General features: G+C 37.1%; 1 protein-coding gene across 1 annotated transcript; it reads left to right on the top strand.

Moving 5' to 3' along the window:
* Positions 1-11,540: 11,540 nt before the first annotated feature.
* On the top strand, positions 11,541-13,426 carry LOC116169012 (tigger transposable element-derived protein 4-like). Its single transcript, XM_031485044.1, has 2 exons — positions 11,541-12,740; positions 12,790-13,426. The coding sequence occupies exons 1-2, from the start codon at positions 11,854-11,856 to the stop codon at positions 13,424-13,426; spliced, it is 1,524 nt and encodes a 507-aa protein (XP_031340904.1). The 5' UTR covers positions 11,541-11,853.
* The last annotated feature ends 6,746 nt before the right edge of the window (positions 13,427-20,172 follow it).

Raw genomic sequence — 20,172 nt, forward strand, 5'->3', positions numbered from 1 at the left:
ACCGGCAATCTTTCCTGTCGAGAGTTATAGATTATATAACAGTTTGATTTTCTTAGGTATATATAAATTATTATTGGTCGAGTACTCACTGTATTTGTTTGAGGTTCACTGTATTTGTCAATTCAAATCGGATTCGTGCATGGCGAATTATGATTATCATAAATAGACAATTCATTCAGGTTCGTTGGATGCGCATATTTTCACTTCTTTTTCCTTCTGGTACTTGTTGATCGGCCCGTTTAAGACCTGTTGCGCGCATCGCTAAAAATTTCAGTGAAGGTGTAATTTCAATAGTTTGATGTATAAGCATTGTTTCTGGAGATTCGCCCTATTTTTATGACATTTTTTCTCTCTTTATACGTAAATACGGCCGTTTTCCCTTAACCGTCTTGTTATTTCGTGTGTTCTTTGTAGAATTTTATCATTCGAAGCTTGATCCGGTTTCAGTTTCAACCATTGCCAGTCGATAATAGAAAAATCTTTGTTTGGAAAAATGTTCACTTCCAGTTCATGTTAAAATATGACCAATACCAAATGTTGTCGATGTCCAAATGTTTTCTTGAGGTAGGAATTTTAGAAAAATCTGTAGGGTTTACAACATCCTATCCAATATTTCTTGGCTAGAACACACGAACACTTACCGTTTATGCTCATCATTATCCAGGCTACTTGTTTCTACTTAATTTAATGATAATCTTCTCAAACAATACATGTTTTAGTACAATGAGGTAGGATAAATTCTTTTTTCTTGATGCGTCTTATGATTTTCGAGGAAAAATTAAAGAAATGCAAATTTAGGGATTTTTAAGGGTAGATCCCAAACAAACATTTCCAACATACAGTTTATTCGAAAAACATTTTTGTTTTGGTCACTTCTATTACTGGATTTTTTTGACACAACTCGTGTATCACCCACAATTAATAAGCATGAGACTATCGAAGAATGTTCAAAGTTTGGATAAAAATGGGGGGGGGGGGATGTGAAATTCTGGAGATTTTTAACAGTGCGTATGGTGATAGGTTGATAGCAGAGGGTGTACAGGATGGTCGAAGTATTGGCTATACCACAAGCTAAGGATTTGCCAAGTGGAATTAGCGTAGGGTGGTAATGCACGACTCTACCTCGAATGTAAATCGGGGGACATAACCAATCAAATTTCCTCTTGCTACAGGTCATCTTGAAATAGAAGATAGGTAAAGATTAATCGAAAGGAATTTTTGAAGGCATTACGGGTCAAGCCGCGTTAGCTAAGAACTCAGATCAAGATTCGGTTTTGAGCCACGGAAGTATCAACCGTGTAGGTCAAAATGTAGTTATTTTTTGAGAGATTCGGATTCACCGGAGTCAAAGTTGCTATTTTTTGGGGATCATATAAATTTCGAGTGCTACTACCAAGCCGGTCTGTGTGGCGTTGAAGCTCTACTGTGGTACTAAAGGTCCCTGGTTCGAATCCGGGTTCGGGCATGGATAATTGAGTGACCTCCTGGGTTCGGGAACAATTAGTTTTTTTAAGACAACGATTTCTGGATAACTCATTAAAATTACGAAAATTTAAATAAAATAATGAATATCATTCCGTAATTGATAATTAATAGTCAGTTGTGATCGCAAAATTACTGAAATCGGTTGGTGTGCGTTTATTTCATCCATAAATCCCATCAGCAATGATTTGATGGATAAGCCACGTGAAAAAATAATATTGTTACTTTCAAGATGACGCCATTAGTTTCGGCACTCGAGACAATCATTTATTATTATGTCAGTAATCCTACCGACTACCTTATTAGTAACATTATAAGTCCATAAACACACAAAATGAAAATAAATGTTGGAGGTGAATGTCCCTGAAGGTTTTCCAGTTTTTTTTCCTCTACTTTAATGCCACTAGTAATAAATGATTCAGTAAGGGTTTCATTAAAGTTTCAACCGTACCTTCTCATAGAAACTACCGCATTTATAAAACTCAACGCAGAATGGAATGTATTAATCAAGAAGGCCCTTTGCCTTTTTGTTACTAATAAAAAACAACGCGTTTAGGCTAAAAACCGTCATCACTTTATGGAGCAAACCGCTGCCGGAGATAAAACATTTATATTACACTTTATAACGCCAAATGCCATCAAGCATCCTCGAAATAAATCTCGTAGTTAAGTCCTCTTTCCTTTTCGTTTCGGTTCGGCCCTTCTTGCCTTCTTACATTACGGTTCGCGTTTTATGCGAAACCGCAAATAAAACGTTTCACTTGGTGAGTCGTTTAATTGAAAACGCTTTGAAACTATTGCGGCGTGATAGTTTTTACGTTTCGCTGCCTCCAGCTGTCGTTTGTAAATCCATGTTGTTTAGATGCCTCGACAGCGATATAATTGCCGAGCTCTTCAAATCCGAAATTTTTCCACCTCGTCGTTATTGGGCAATCAGGTGGCAATTCAGGAGCGCTCGCACGAATAAATAAATTATGCAAAATATGGGAATTGCGGTAAGCGCCATATGTAGAAACAGCCCCGGATGTACAGCCGGAAGATCTAATTTTCTACGTACTGTGTGTTTGTGTGGAGGGTTTCGTTTCGCAGAGTAGCTAATTAACAAAAGCAAAATATATATTATGCTAAGTAACGTGGCAGCTGCTGTATATTTATTTAATTTCCTTATTACTCATGTCGACCGAATTTATTTTTGCTACGAATTTCAGAATGTAGGTAATAGTTCTCATTTTTCCTTCGTGTAAATTTAATTTTTTAAAAAAAGCTCTGCGTTTACCTAAATTACGTGCACAGTTGAGGGAGGTTGTTATACATGGCAATATTTCACTATGACAGAGTCACAAATTACAGGGGAATTAATGGGAAGCATACAGATAATTAGCTCTAGAGATAGTGGTTTGTGACATTGGTAAATTAGGTTACAATCTGTTTCTTACCTTCGTAACTGGCACTTTGGTTAGTAATTATTTACCTATTCTCTGCTATTGTTAGACTCAATGAACGAAAACGCTCATTGAGCTCAGAAAACGTGTCGTGGACTCGTTAGAAAGACCCAGTACACGGATTTTGTTATAGCCCTTATACCTATAATATAATATAGTGAAAACGCGTTGTGTAAAGCAGCCAATTAAAATCAAAGAAACTGTGAATGTTACCCAAATAAGCGTAAAATGGGTAAATACTGAAGGGTTAGAGTTAGATGAGCCTTAACGTTTAGCAAACATCAGCATTTGAAAACCGTTTCTCAATATAGCAGCCAAAAGCGCATGCGCTCTCGTACAGCACTCATTTTCCAGCAGCTAAACTAAAATTCATTTTAGATGCCTCCCTTAAAACCAATATAAAGCTACTCAAAAGAACATAAAACTATAAAAAATTGCCGCCACCATTCGCATTTACAAAACCACTTGACTGACATGGTGAAATCTACACCCAAAGTAGAAAAAAAATTCATATAGCACCCTAAGAAAAAAGGTTTCACATTCTAATATTTATTAGGCTATTCGCGTTGGGATAAAATATCTCCAGCAAAATGGACAATCGCTTAGTACCCGTCTGACAGGGTGAAATCTACATCCAAATAATTAAAAAATTCATATAGCACCCTTAGAAACATGGTTTAGCATTCTAACGTTTATTTATTTATTATTTACTTATTTATTTATTTACTTATTGTCCCTCTCTTGTTCTGGGCTCTCAACAGGCTTAGAATGCCTTAGCTTGTTCTTTACTACTCCGGTATTTACCTTACGAATTAGGAAAACCGCACGAAAATCTAATTCGGAGTAGCCGGTAGAATCCTCGAAATTAAGGAGGAAATTTCCAGCTCTGCCACAGATGAAAAATTCTCACCTCGGTCCAGGTTCGAACACCCAACCTCCGGCTATGTAGCCCAGTGGTCTACCACTGAGCTACACAGTCGGTTTATTAAAAGTTATTCTTCACAAAACGTTCTGAATGGACATAACAAATAAAGGTGTTTTACTGTTGAGTTATACTGATTTGAAGATTGGTCCTTCGGATCAGAAAGTGTTCCCCGCCTACTTGTGATTCGCCTAATTTCGTATGTACACAACAAATTTCGTGGAATTCTCCCCATGTTCGATACCAGGCCAAGAATTCAATAGACTTTTTTTTCTAATTTTCAAAAACTATAATTTCAGATTTGTGACAAGCCACCCTATAGTCCGGGAGCCAGTTGGCAGTTTTGGCGACCAATTGGAAGAAAGCTGGAAATTTTTTCTGTCGACTATTTAGATGTGCTGATTAATAAAATAAACATCAGCTGGCGCATTTGTGGTGGGGGTAGCCGCAGCAGCACCCACGCATGTATAATAAAAATAAACTTAAAATCATAGTAAGAAAGATGAATCTTTGTAGGATCGTTTATTAGCCTATGTATAAATGAAAAAAAATAGCCAGCTGACTGCGCCGCGGTGGATTATACGTCAGCTGATTGGATAAACATGTAAAAAAAAACGTTAGATAAAATTAAAGTAAGAAAGCTGAATTTTGGTGAAATAATAGTTTACTACATCAGTTTTGAGAAAAAAATACTCCGCTGCAATTTCCATGGTGGGAAAGTCATCAGCTGGTTCACGAAAGATGATATGCGCCCGTATTTTGTGGCCGTGAGCTGATGACTTTTCCACCGCGGAAACTCCAGCGGACTATTTTTTTTATAAAACTGATACAGTAAACTATTGTTGTAACAAATTACAACTTTGTTAATTTGATTCTTGCTTTTTTAGAGCGAGTTTCGTGCTGTATTTATGAAAATTAGCTCGATTCGGCAATTATCGATTGAACACTTTTTATTATTTACTTTTTTTTTATTTGTATGAATACTCAGAAATTCTGTGACATTATATAATAGCACAACAGTTGCTGCTGAGCGTCTCTACACGTTTCAGTGAGGAGGTTATAGCTCATCGACCCTGGACCCATCCACAGCTACCTGCGGATGAACGCTACCCCTCCAATTATAGCTGGTGAACTCGTAGAGAACAGATCGCGATGTCTAACGTACAGTGTTTTTGCGTTTTCTGCTCCAAAAAAACTGGAAATTTAAAATCTTTTGAAGTGGAGTCATTGAACAAGAGCTTACTCGATTTTCAGTTTTAATTTCTTTTAAAATGCACCGATTTTGATGAAAATGTTATCGGACCTTTTTGAGACAATTTCGGATCGATTCCGAGAATTTCGCTACTGGGAAATTCTCCTGAGCGGCTGGGGAGCATCGTCGTCGAGGTGCGCGGGCGCGGTTATAAATTCGCCGTAGCTATACGGTTAGGGTTAGGGCGTCGAGGCGCCGGCGCGGGGGGGTAGGGATAGTTGGGGCAACTTTCGATGGGGTAAAGAAAATTCCTCCGGCGACCTACGGGGTAGCTGCCATAAGAAGCGAAAAAATCGAAAATTTTAGAAAAAAATTCGTAACTCGAAAACTTCACCGGAACTTTTTTTCGCGCTTTCTGAGACGTCGAGCGACGTGAAAGAGCGTATTTGTGCCGGGGTGCGATTCAATTCTATAGCCCCGTTTGGGAACCTCTCGAAAAGGTGGTTTTCCGCATTTTCCAACTTTGACGCCTTCTACAGGCCGAACCGTTCGAGTTAGAGCAAAACGTACAATTGCGCGATTGTAGATCTCGACGAGACCTACGAGACGAGGGGTCGCGGGTCGCCCTACCACCCCCCGGAGGGGGGTGAGAGGTGGAAAACCGGAGATTTTGAATAGCGCGTTCCGGCAAAGAGATACGGCGTCGGAATCGGCGTCGATACCTGCGGGCAAGTTTTCTCTTTCTTTTTCCGTTTACCTCGAGGAGGTAACTCGGACGACGGCGCCGTGGTAAATTTTCTCCCGAAGGTCTGCAAAAGTCACGTGACCGCTTCGTTTTGTTTTTCGCCCACATTAAGCGCCGAAGATTGCCGAACGCGCTGTACTGTCTTTTTAATTAATTGCGAGTTTAATTTGAGACGGAGAATTTCGATCGAGGTCTCAAAAATTCGAGAAAACTACGAGGAACGTGTTAAAATCGGTTTCGGGACGGTGCGTGATCGATTTGTGTTCGAAACTAAGCTAATTTTCATAAATGCAGCATCCAACTCGCTCTAAAAAAGCAAGAATCAAATTAACAAAGTTATAATTTGTTACAACAATAGTTTACTATATCACTTTTATAAAAAAAAATAGTCCGCTGGAGTTTCCGTGGTGGAAAAGTCATCAGCTGACGGCCACAAAATACGGGCGCATATCATCTTTCGTGAACCAGCTGATGACTTTCCCACCATGGAAATTGCAGCGGAGTATTTTTTTCTCAAAACTGATGTAGTAAACTATTATTTCACCAAAATTCAGCTTTCTTACTTTAATTTTATCTAACTTTTTTTTACATGTTTATCCAATCAGCTGACGTATAATCCACCGCGGTGCAGTCAGCTGACTATTTTTTTTTCATTTATACATAGGCTAATAAACGAGCCTACAAAGATTCATCTTTCTTACTATGATTTTAAGTTTATTTTTATTATACATGCGTGGGTGGCTGCTACGGCTACCCCCACCGCTATCTAGCCAGCTGACGTTTATTTCGTTAATCAGTGCATCTAAATAGACGCCAAAAAAAATTTCCAGCTTTCTTACTATAACGACCCTCAAATGTCAGCTGGCTCCCGGACTATTATGTTACTTTCTCGAAAGAAAATATCCGCCACCAATTTACAGGCATCGGAAACAAGCTCAAAAATATTGTCGAACTGTGAGTTAATTTCCCCCGAAGACATAATCGTGAGCACTTTACCTAATGCAGCAAGCCCTGCTCGTAATTGGTCTTGTCCCAAGACCAACCTGTCATCCCTGTCAATCACGCTCTTAGATAAATTAAATTTCACCTCGGGATTCAGAACAGGTGGGTTTAATTCACAATTTGAAGGCCTGACATATTTAAGCAGATACTGCTTACGAACCTCCTCCGGAAGCCCATTTCTAGTTAATGCGAATAAAACGTCCGCAACTTCTTGCTGCATAGGCGCAGCGCACGCCGGCTTATCTATCAAAAAATTTGACATGACCTCCACGCATTTCTTCTCAAGGTTAACTGCAGGTCGCGTAATTGAAATCCGAGGTGATAATTCTGGGGTCGCAAGACGCTCCGCGTCTGACCCACTAAACGTGCCTGCTAAAGAAGCAGAATCACTAGCGTCCGAGTCCGAAACTGGGACGCGTGAAGATGAAGGCCGAATATCAACCGGCGAACGGGATCTCAAGCGCTCCGCGCTGCTCAGGGGTGGATAACTGTAATGGACAAATTGGTTCAAGGAATTAGTTTGTCAACCAGACGACTTTAGCGCTGCTATCTACCACCTCTTCTACCTTTTATTTAAAATTTAAATAAACCGCTTGCCCGCCACATCACGTGTTGAGATTTATGCTTTCTAACCTAAGTTTCATGTTTGTGAAAGCGTGTGTGAAAGTTTACGTGTCGTTATATTTTACAAGCGTGTCGTTTTTTTTTGAGGATAAAGGACATTGGCTATTAATAATTAAATAGTGCTTATTATTTTAACAGAAAAATGGTTATTTATTGTTGTGTACCTACATGTAAGGTTAGAAGCGGGCAAGGTATTAAAATGCATCGATTTCCGAAGGATCCACATGTAAGTTTAAGATGTACCTATTATGGTATAGATATAAATATTGAAGTTTTTTGCATTTATTATAGTTACAAACACAGTGGCTTAATGCTATTTCATCTTCCTTACTGCATCAGAAAGATCGAACCTTTATTTATAAAACATACAGGGTGTGCCATAATCATTTTGATGAATCTTCAATCATCCCATGTGGCAGGAGAGGGTCAAATTTAAAATATGATGCTGTACCTGTTCTAAATGTTGGAATATGCAGACAACGCGAGAGACAAGGTATGATACATTCCGCTTCACTGGTATAATTTTCAGTCAGTGAATCACATTAGGATTATAAACAAAAACCCCAATGGATTATTATGAATAGCATATTTTAGCTAGTCAGCTGTGATTCTTTTAGTATAACACATGTGTTTTAGATATGGAAGAAGCAGAATGTTCAACATCTGTATCAACACCACAATGTGAATCCCCTACATTGCCTACAGGTATAGTTTTAATTTCAATGAATATTACATGCTACATGTTCGTTTTAGCCTTGGAGGGCAATGTTATTGAATCAAATAGTTTGAATTAATTTGCATATCTTAAATTTACAACTAAAGCAGTGTTCTCTTGAGTCAAATTAGTCAATGTTAGACTCGGTCTTTTCACCTCCCCATAACTTGAATCTCCCGGTAAATTACATGATTACCAATTGTTGACACAATCGTTGTTGTAGTACTTATTGGGCGATTAAATTTACTGGTAGATGAAAATTGTGCTTTTTCAACAAGTTAATTACTATTGTTTCATGAAAACACTGCATAACTGTTTATAGTTTTTGAAATGAAATATTAATATTGTCATTTTTATTCAAAAACTAAACTCATTTGGTTGTAAATTTGAAATCCACAATTTAATTCTGAGTGTATTTTAGAATTCACATCAAGTTTTCCTGTTTGCATTCCAATATCAGTCGAAGCAGGCAACACCTCTCATACTTCATTGCGGAAGTGCAGTTTTCAATCTTCTCGGAAAGGTAATTAATTTCTAATAAGGTATAGTCAGTAAATAAATATGTGGTGGATGAGTTACATAATCTATGTAATTCACGAAATTTCATTTGAATAATTATGCACCATTAATTTAACTCCTTACTTGCAGGTTTAAGACAGAAAATGAACATTTTAAAAACTGGAAAATTAAGACACAGCAAGGATGTTCCGATAGAAGCCCAACAGATTTATAGAGTGGCACAAAATATTAGAAAAACCGCGAAGCGACTGGATCGTGAACTGGCTACAACAAAACGACGTTTAAAAGAAGCACAAAATGTCCTATTATCAGAAGATTTTTTAAAACTAAAGTTAAATGAAACTTCAGCTATTTTTTTTATGGGACAGTTAAAAAATCAAGCCATCTCTCCAAAAGGTAGAAGGTATACTTTGGCAGACAAAACTTTTGCTCTGGCAGTAATGAAGCAGAGTCCGAAGGGATATAAATTTTTACAACTCATTTTTGCATTGCCATCAAGAAAGACGTTGTTAAATTTATTGCACAAGGTTCCCTTTAAAGCAGGAGTTAATGTTCACATTTTTGATCATTTAAAATTAACTGCTGAGAAGATGGATCCTCGGAATAGGTATTGCATTATTATTTTTGACGAGATAGCCTTAGAGCCATCAATTCAATATAATACTGGTGCAGACTCGTTTGATGGATTCCAAGATAACGGTACCGAATCCACAAAGGTTCCAATTATCGCAGACAAGGGTATGGTTTTCATGGCTCGCGGTATCTTTAAAAAATGGAAGCAGCCTCTTTCTTTTTATTTTAATAAAGGAGGCATGAAATCAGATATGATAGCTCATACTTTAAAAACCAACATCATAGCTGCACAAAGCGCTGGATTGGAAGTAATTGGCACAGTTTGTGATCAAGGAGCACCTAATAGGTCCGCTATAAATTTATTGTACTCAGAGACAAATAGAATTTTCAAGTCAAGAGATCAAGAAAATAGATTATTTGGTTTTTTAGTGAATGATAAGGAAATTGTGCCCCTTTATGACCCTCCACATTTATTAAAATGTATGCGGAACCTGCTTTTTGACCACGATATTGAATATGAAATAAAGGGAAAAACTATGACGGCCAAATGGGAGCATATTGCCAACCTTGTTTCCCTTGATCAAGTAGAAGAAGACACAGATTATAGAATGCTTCATAAAATCACAAATCTACATATTCAAAATCGAAAAAAAATGAAAGTTGCGTATGCTGCCCAAATTTTCAGTAAGCGAGTGGCTTCTCTATTACGTGGTTTAGCACGTCTGTGTAAGTATATGAATTGATTTATTTCTCGGTTTATTTATTCTTTTATTAATTTATTAAATATTTAATTTACCTATTTTTTCAAACTAGATTCATTAAAATAATACAGAGTCTTTGATCACTTTTTTAATTGTTACTATCAAACATTACGTAACAGTACCCATATATGATTTGCATCTGCAAGTACTTTTGTAACAATTAAATACAAATATTTTTTTTGCAGCACCACACAACATACCTACTAACGCTACAGAAACTGCAGAGTTGGTTCTTTTTATGGATAAATGCTTTGATAGCGTAAATGGGTCAAAGTATGTGCAAGAGAACCGACTCAGATGTGCAGTTAGCAAGGATTCTCCACATTTCGACTTCTGGCTTGAAGCTTTAAAAGTTTTTGAATCTATGAGATGTTTACGATCTAATGGCAGCAAGTACAAACCCCCAACAATTCATAATTGGGTGCACACCCTAAAAGGGTTTCGGTATTTATGGAAGAAATTCCAAAAAGAAGGTGTCACCTATTTATCCTGCCGGAATATTAATCAAGATCCTCTAGAAAACTTTTTTGGAGCTATTAGAAGCCACGGTATCCGGAACATTAATCCAACCTGCCAATCTTTTACATATTCATTTAGAACTTTGTTATTAAATAATTTAACCTCTGTACATTCACCTAGTGCCAATTGTGAAAAAGACGATTCATCAGTGTTAGATTCCTTTAAAAGTTTGATTAGTGTTCCACAACAAACATCAGATGTGCATTTCGAAGTACCAGACGTTAATTTATCAAGTGAATTAAGTGACCAGTCCTTACAAAGAACTGCCACTTCAACATATGTTGCAGGAAGTGTTGTGAGAAGTATTATAAAACAAATAAACAATTGTGTGTTATGTAAAAAACAGCTTGTGGGGTCGTTAAATGAATTATCTTTGAAAGAGAGATTTATTATTCAAGAATATCAGATAGAAAATAGGCGCCCATTGACAACTCCTTCAATAATGTTTAATACACTATTTCAAACTGCCATTCATATACTTACTGAGATTTTGCCGCAAGTATGTCACAAGCAAAATATAAAATGCGTTTTAAAGGTAATCTTAAAACAAAATTTAAGTTTCACTTGCATATGTCAGGAACATGATTTGTTCGATATAATTTGTGAGAAAATAAGCCTTTTTCATTCTCTTACTTGGGCTAAAAATATAAACAAAATGTTAAAAGGCAGGAGTGAGAATGTACTCACAAAAGACCCGATCAAAATACAAGCCATGAATATTTATGAAATCAATAAAAAAATTAAAAAAAGGGTGGCAGATTTAAAACATTTAGAAATTTCAACTTGATGTGTATGTTGAAGGTGGTGCTTTTGTAAATATGTTAACAATTGAATAAGCTAAGTTTTACTAAGTTTGTGTGTGTTAATTACTGTGATAACAATCCTATCTTTAAGGTTCTTATATTTAGGTTGTTTAAGCTGGGTTTATAGTTCCCTTTTCGTAAGAACTTTAATACATTTAAGTTTAAGAATTACAGTAAACTTCGGCTATAACGCACCCGGTTATAACGAACCCTCGGTTATAGCGAACCAAATTGAAAGTCCCGCCAATAGTTCCATAAGGACAATGTTAAAAATTACCGTTTATAACGATCCCGGTTATTACGTACAATCGGTTATAACGAACTGAAAAATAGACGCTTAGGCGTATTTTATATACAAAATCCACCGGTTTTAACGAACGCGCGCGTTGGAACAAAATTATTGTACTACATATATCCATTGTAAACAGTCGTACGAGTGCCCTTAGGATATTACACGTTTTCACGAAAATGAGTCAACATCCGCCCCGGCAAGATTTGTTTGCGCCGAAGTTATTTATGGCTTTTAGCAATTAGTCACTCTCCCGCAGTTGCAGATGCAGTTTTGCTTCCGCGATACGTGTACAATGGGTGACAAACAAAAACGGCAATCGTTTACGTTGCAAGTTAAATGTGACATTATTCGTGAGTTGATAGGTGGGAAAAAACAAGTTGATGTGTGCCGCGAAAAAAGCTTGAGCAAATCTACTGTTGCAACAATTTGGAAGAACCGGGATGAACTGTTAAAAGCATTTGAAAGCATAAACGTTAAAGTGAAGAAAATGAGAAAATCTGTACATGATGAGGTGGATAGAGCTCTGTTAATATGGTTTTCGCAACAGAGACGGAATAATGTTACAATAAGTGGTGCAATTCTCCGAACAAAAGCGGAAGAATTTGGCAAAAAAGTTCAAGACAACTTCGTGTGCAGTGAAGGCTGGGTTGAAAGATGGAAAGCGCGACATAACATATGCAGCGGTAAAATTCTCGGTGAAGCATCAGATGTTAATACAGAAGTGGTGGATAACTGGATTTCAACTGTCTGGCCAACAATTAAAGAAGAGTACAGCGAAAATGATGTTTTTAATGCGGATGAAACAGGTCTCTTTTTTAAACTTACTCCGGACAAAACCTTAAAATTCCGAGGAGAAAAATGTGTTGGCGGTAAATTGTCGAAGGAGAGGATTACTGTGTTGGTTTGCGCCAATATGTCAGGGACAGAAAAAAGAAAACTTTTGGTTATTGGCAAGTCCCAAAACCCCCGATGTTTTAAAAATGTTAGAAGTCTTCCAGTGGATTATCGCGCAAATTCTAAAGCTTGGATGACATCAGAGTTATTCATTGAGCACGTGCGAAAATGGGACGAAGAACTGAAAAGAAAAAAACGCAAAATTGTGTTATTAATTGACAATTGCCCAGCACATCCCAAAATTCAACAATTGCAGTTTATCAAGCTAGTCTTCATGCCTCCAAACACAAGCTCTATACTTCAGCCAATGGACCCTCAAAACCTATTATCGTCATTCGCTGCTAATTAGGCAAGTGCAAAACATAGATTCGGGAAAGGCTGTAACCGTTTCTGTATTGGATGCCATAAATCTAATCCACAAATCTTGGCAGAAGATATCAAGGCAAACAATAAAAAACTGTTATAAGCACGCAGGATTTTATTCTCCCAGTACGGATGAAGAATATGACTCTGATGACGATTTACCACTGCACACCTGGCTTATAAATCAACAAAGGACGACAACGCCTGGTACTTCTACCTCTGGAAACCATGGAGTGGCCATCGAGGATAATGTTGTGGATGAATTTGTTACTGTGGATGACTGTGTCATAACTTCCGAATTTTTGACGGATGATGAAATAATGTCTGCGGTAATAGAAGAATATGAGGATAACAACTCAGACACCGAAGACGAGGATAGTACGGAGGATGCAACAGTTACGAATGCAAGCGCAGTTCAATGTCTACGTGAGATTCGAAAATTTTTACAATCGCGCGGTGCATCACAAAATTTGTTTAACAATTTAGTTGAGTTGGAAACATTCGTAGATAACATTTGTGCAAACAATGCAGAAGTTCAGAAAAGAATTACCGACTACTTTAACCTTACTACAACCTAATATGTAATTAGTACATAATTACATATGTACATAATTACATATGTACATAGTCTATTAAAACTTAAATATGTACTATGTACATTTGTGGTTCAAAGTTTATTTTTTGTATCTTTTAAAAATGGAATTGCATTTATTTTACAATAAAAATTTAAAAATGTATCTTGTATACGTTTTTTTACATTTTTGTTTATAACGAACTTCGGTTATAACGAACAGATTTTCGCGGTCCCTTGAGGTTCGTTATAACCGAAGTTTACAGTACTATTTATAGTTTTCATAATGGTGAGAGTGTCACGTGTACATTGCACAGGCTATCCGCCATTCTGTTTATTATTTATAAATTTCATGTATATGCCGCATCTTTTCTTAACAATATTTGAACAAACCATGGTGAGAATGTGAGAATTTTCACTCTAATGGCAAATTCCTGCACATTTTTACCTTAACGTTTGTAATAGTACTTTAAGCGTAACTATAATCAGTGGCCAGAAATATCGCGATAAATGTGTCACGATACTTAATGATTATCGATCGAAGTACTGCGATATGTTTTTAAAAAAAGTATTGAAATCAATATAGCAATACTTTTTTTTAGTGTTGTATCGAAAAACATTAGAATTGACAACTTTTGGTGATTTACGCTACCTCCTCAAAGAGCCCGACATGTGAGCAGTACTCAACGAATAGATCTAGTACTACCTAAAAGACATTTCTTCACTCAACGCTAAAAGTAAAAGATTTAAAGCATACGAAAATATTTTGGTACGTAGTATCGTTCCGACCACTGCTATAAATGCCAATGTGCAACACGTAAGGTTTCAATTGGTAACGACACGGTACTGTGTTACAGGTACGTTAACTATAAATTCAGCTTTACCGCCGTTTTAGAAAACTTTATTTAGTTTAATTACTTTGTGAATAACAGTCCTATCTCTTAAGCTTTGGATATTTAGGTTTACTTATATATTTATAAATAAAACAAGTACCTACTTAAAAGTGTAATAAATTAATAGTGTTTGGTGTTTAATATATAAATATTACAATTGTCTTCACCCTTACGCTAAACCATCCGCTAACACTAAATTGACTAATGTCTAATATGTAAATATTAGTCAATTTCGTGTTACGTGATGGTTTAGCGCAGGAGTGCGACAACTCAAGAAAATGAAATTTAATTTGAATTCAAATTAATGGCGGGAGCGGGATGCTTAGTAATTATTCAACCAGACACGGAGTGGCGCTTTCAATGCCCCAATTTTTTTATTTGAGTTGCCTGTCTATATAATACAGCTAACCTAACCTAACGATCCATTGTCTATGGCGCTGCTATGCAAATGGCGGCGGCCTTTGTATCTTACCCCGCGTTTATGAGACCGACCCGGCCTCGCTAAATCCCGTTTTACTTTACATCGTTTCATCCGTTTCTTAAGGCGTTTAATCTTCTCCCTTAATTTAACGTCACGTGAAAACTTTTACGTGTGAATTGCGCGTGCACACAAACAGTAATGAAGAGAGCAGGACGGTTAGTTGGGGGACTGCGCATTGGCAGCGCGCGAAGTACAATCTCTTAAAATTTTTTGTTCAGGGTGGGCTCTAAATGTGTGACTCGTGCACTCTAACGGTATACTACATTGTTTATATACTTCTATATACAATTTACAGGCAGTAGATATATATAACTTGAACGAAACCGCAGCTACGACAGTACACAAGCCTCCAAAAGTCTTAGCTAAAAAAGGAAAGAGAAGTGTTTGCCAAATGACATCAGCAGAGCGAGGTATCCTTACTACAATAGTTGGGATTATAGGAGCTTCTGGAAAATATGTAGGTACCCCCTTTTTTTGTATTTCCCCGGGTAAATTTTAAGGATCATATGATCAACAACACTCGTGTTGGTAGCCAAGGCGCGGCAACTCCTTGTGGCTGGATGAATAGTACATTGTTTTTACATGTACTTCAGCATTTTGCAAAGGATGAGAGACCAACTCCAGAAAATCCAAAGCTCTTAATATTAGACAACCATGAGAGTCATCTAAGTATTGCTGCTTTAAACTTTACCAAAAGCAATGGAATATTATTCTTCTCACACTGCCACCACATTGCAGCCACAAACTTCACAACGAAAGAAAGGAAGATCCTGTATTTTAACAAGTGCACCCGAAAAAAATTCTCTGGAAATCGAAGCAAATTTACGCGAAAAAAAAAAGAAAACGTCACAAAAACCAGCTGCGGTTCGTAAAGTGACAAAACGTCTGATAGAAGATGAAAATTCGACAATCTGAATCTGATGAAGACTACTCAGTGGATGATTCTGATTCGTTACAGAATAATCAGGACACAACAGAAGATGACATACAAGCTAGAAACTATTGTTTGGTGAAAATCTTTGGTAAAACTGCCTCACAATTCATACATTATGTGGCTAAAATTATAGCAAAAAATAGCAAAGGTTTTGATGTGCAGTTTCTTAAGCGTTACAATTGCACAAATAAATTTATAATCATTGAAGAATTTGCCTATGTATTACAGAAAGACGTTATTTCAAAATTTTCTCCTCCAAGTGAAAATTTGAGCGCAAGATATGCTAATATGTTGACATTTTATATTGATTTCCATGACTATGATTTCACTACTTCCTAAAAATTATTAAAATACATATGTAAACATGTAACAACTGCATTAATTAAACGTCATGTTCACATAACCCACTATAGATGTTTACTTAACCTGGATGGTAGGTTAAATGAACCATTTCTAGCGGTCCTCCAAAATTATTTATATAAAATGTATAGAATTTTTTTCTATGCAAAATAGTAAAACAACGTTGCTAACAGTTCTAGCTACTGTGAAAATACCATCTATTTGACTAAAAAATTAAATAAACCAAAAATGTCAATAATTTTCCAAAAAACTGTCCAGTTAACCCCGCTCTTTTGTTCGACGAAATGAGTATCCACAGCAACTTAGAATACTCCAAGGATCTTGATTTGATAGAAGGTTTTGGGGATTTAGGCCTTTAGGAAGAAAACCAGTACAAACCAACTACGCCATGATGTTTATGATCCGTGGGATGTATTCCCCATGGAAGATGTCCAATGGATACTTTTTGTCACAAACTGGGGTTTAAATGCTCTGATTTAGTAAAATTAACTCAAATTGCAATTAAAAAATTAATAACCGTGGGTTTGTTACCAAAGGTCTTAATTTGCGATCAAGGCACAATAAGCAACCAGAGTGCTTATAAAATGTTAGGCGTGACTGTTCAAACCCCTGCATTTATTGTGGACGATTTTGAAGTGATTGTCATCTTTGATACACCCCACCTTTTTAAGAGCATTAGAAACAATTTGCTTACTGGAGATATTTTGATGGAAACAAAGAGAATTTCCTTTGGCGACATACGCAAGACTTATCTGATCGATAAATCCTCCAAGAAGAGCAGAATTTTAACCAATATGACTGACCCTATAGTAGCACCAAATATTGAATACATGTTTACTACATATTGGTAGAGCATTGGGTTATAAATCCGGAGGTCGGGTCTTCGAACCTGGGTTGAGGTGAATTTTTCATCTGTGGCGGAGATGGAAATTACCTTAGACCAGTTCCGAGCATTCTACCGGCTACTCCGAATTAGGTTTTCCTGCAGTTTTTCTAATTCGTAAGGTAAATACCGGAGTAGTATAGACCAACTTAAGACCTTCTGCAGAGGCACCTCTAAATAGCATTATGCGGGTCACTCTGTAATTGGGCGCATGCCTGTTGAGGGCCCAAAAACAAGAGAGGGATAAAATTAAATTAAATATTTATTTAACATTGTATGTTGTTTAAATATTGCTGTGATATTTCGTCTGGCAGGACGAAATTTTGGGATTCTTAACTAGGATGGACAAGGGCGGTTTCCTATTTTCCATGTAATTAATTTTCTTAATTTAAATTTTTGTTTTGTGTCGTTGGTTAAGTACTTCAACAGAAATTATTGTTACGAGAAAGATGTCAAGGTTTGTATTTCTTTACATTATTTTTTGTTTTGTTAATAAATGCTTGTGTGTTATTGCTGTATGTCCTATTCTTAACCGATGTAGAACGGTCATGTCTTTTCTAGGAAGTGATAGTGTTGCTCTCCACCCATTAATTGTCATTTGAACTCTATTTAGGTGAGTATTGTACTGTTGCCATGATACATTTATTTTCTTTTTCAGATATTTGTTAATGTCGCTAGAACTAGAGATCCAAACCTTATCTGTTGTCTCATTTCCCGCTTCTATAGCAGCACGATCAGCTTTTTCATTGCCGCTTATACCTACATGACTAGGGACCCATGGGAATGTAACAAGAATATCAAGGTTTGCAAGATGTTTCAGTGTTGATAGTATCATCTGCACTAATGGATGTTTTGAATATGGATTTTTCAAACTGACTAAAGAACTCAGTGAATCGCTTATAACAACAAATTTATTTTTATCTGTATGCAATTCGCAATATCGGAGAGCTTGCCAAATTGCATACAGTTCAGCTGTGTATATAGATGCGTGGATTCCCATTGACCATTCATACTCAGCGTCATCAGTAGAAAAGGCAGATCCAGTACCCATATTCTTTTTTGAGCCATCGGTCTAGAGAAACATATAATCTTGATAAGAGTTGACAATTTTGTTAAATTCTCGAAGATAAAGAGATGGATGAGTTTCTTCCTTGCCATAGACTGTTAAATCTATTCTGATGTTAATATCAGGCACTTTCCAGGGAGAAACCTCAAGTGGCTTTAAGGTAACATGTGTGGTAAGGAAGCATTTATTAATTCAAGGATGTGTTGAATATTTCACCAAATGGGTTTATGTAATCTTCTCCAGTCATTTAGTGGTCTTACGTTACTGAACATGATATCATAGTTCATAATATGATTTGGTTGTGCTTTTATTCTACATGCATAACTTAAAATTCTGTATTGTCGGTGCAGGCTTAGAGGTAGAATTCCAGATTCGCAGGCTAAGCTAACACTAGGACTGGTATAAAATGCACCTAGACAATACCGAATAGCACTGTTCTGTATTGAGTCCAACCGCGCTAGAGTACTTTTTGAAGCAGAAGAGTATGCTTCACAACCATAATCTATCTTTGATCTTATGAGTGCTTTGTACATTCGTAACAAAATTTCTGTTTCAGCACCCCATTTGGAGTTGGCTAACACTCTGAAAATACTGAGGGCTGTCTTACAACGTGTAGGTAATTAAATTATCGATATGCATCTTCCAGGTTAGTGCAGAGTCCAGCAGCACACCAAGAAATGTACCAGTTGGTTTGCACTCAATATACCTGTCCTGTAAGAGGAGCATTGGGCCGTCATGTGGTTTTCTTAATCGACAAAAGTGCATACAGTAAGATTTATCGACTGATAATTTAAAGCCACATTTATGTGAGTTTAATACGATACTGTCAATCGCCTGTTGCATTTTTCTATTAATTTCCCCCATACTCGGTCCTGAATACACAAGCGTTAGGTCATCGACGTATAGATATGTGCTTACATCGTCAGAAATGGAGGCAGTAATGGAGTTGATTGCGATAGCAAATAATACCACACTTAAGGTAGAACCTTGCGGTATTCCATTTTCTAACGTTCTGGACGTAGAAAGCGTATTACCTACTCTAACACGAAATTGTCGATCTTGTAGAAAGGAGGAGATAAGTTTCGGTAGGTTTCCTTTCAAACCCCAACGTCTGCAACCCTCCGTGTCTCCACGTCATGTCAAATGCCTTTTCAACATCAAAGAAGACTGCAACTGCGTGATGTCTATGGGAGAAGGTTTCAAGTATCTTATTTTGTAGGTGTACTAGATGATCAGCGGTTGATCTGTGTCTTCTGTATCCTGCCTGGCAGCTTGTAAAGCGTTCCTCTTTTTCAAGCAGCCACATTAATCGATAGCTTACCATGCGCTCAAACACTTTAGCTATGCATGAAGTTAAGCTGATCGGTCGGTAACTTGAGGCCAGGTACGGATTTTTTGCACTTTTTAAAATAGGGATCACGATCGCTTCCTTCCAGCAGGTTAGATATACGCCTCGGTGGAGTAGGGTCTTATATACCGTATAGAGGTTCCTTAACATCTCGTAAGTTATAAGATCTGGCCCAGGAGAGGAAGATTTATTGCACGTGAGTGCCGTTTCGAGCTCAATCATTGTAAAAGAGTGATTATAGTCGAAGTCTTCCAAGTGTGTGAAGTTGAGGTCTACTTCGTTCCTAGCTTTATGTGCTAAGAATCGTGGCTCATAATTTTCCGTACTGCTAGCTTTTTGAAATTGGTCTGCTAGAAGCTCAGCAGTTTGCTCTGGTTGACTTGTCACTTGGTTATTATTAATTTGCAGTTGTATTGTAATAGCATTCTTTCCCGATACTGCTTTAATCTTTTGCCATACTTGTTTAGTAGGAGTTTGGTGGGTAATTGTTGACGTATAGTTATTCCAAGTTGCTCTTTTACTTTGAAGAATCGTTCTACGGGCATTTGCTCTTGCCTTTTTAAAAACTATAAGGTGTTCATTTGTGGGATATCTATGAAATGTATTTATTAAATGCTTTCTTTTTGGCTTTGACTGCCTCGCTGACATCCCGATTCCACTAGGGTACTCGATGTTTGACGGGGGTCCCGCTTGTTTTTGGTATGGCAAGATTAGCCGCATTATAGATGGCAGATGTAATTTCTTTTAAGCCACGTGGAAGTGTATTTTGTGATACACCTAGCTCCAAT

The sequence above is a fragment of the Photinus pyralis genome, unplaced genomic scaffold (assembly GCF_008802855.1).
Source record: "Photinus pyralis isolate 1611_PpyrPB1 unplaced genomic scaffold, Ppyr1.3 Ppyr1.4_LG4, whole genome shotgun sequence".
NCBI classification, from domain to species: domain Eukaryota; kingdom Metazoa; phylum Arthropoda; class Insecta; order Coleoptera; family Lampyridae; genus Photinus; species Photinus pyralis.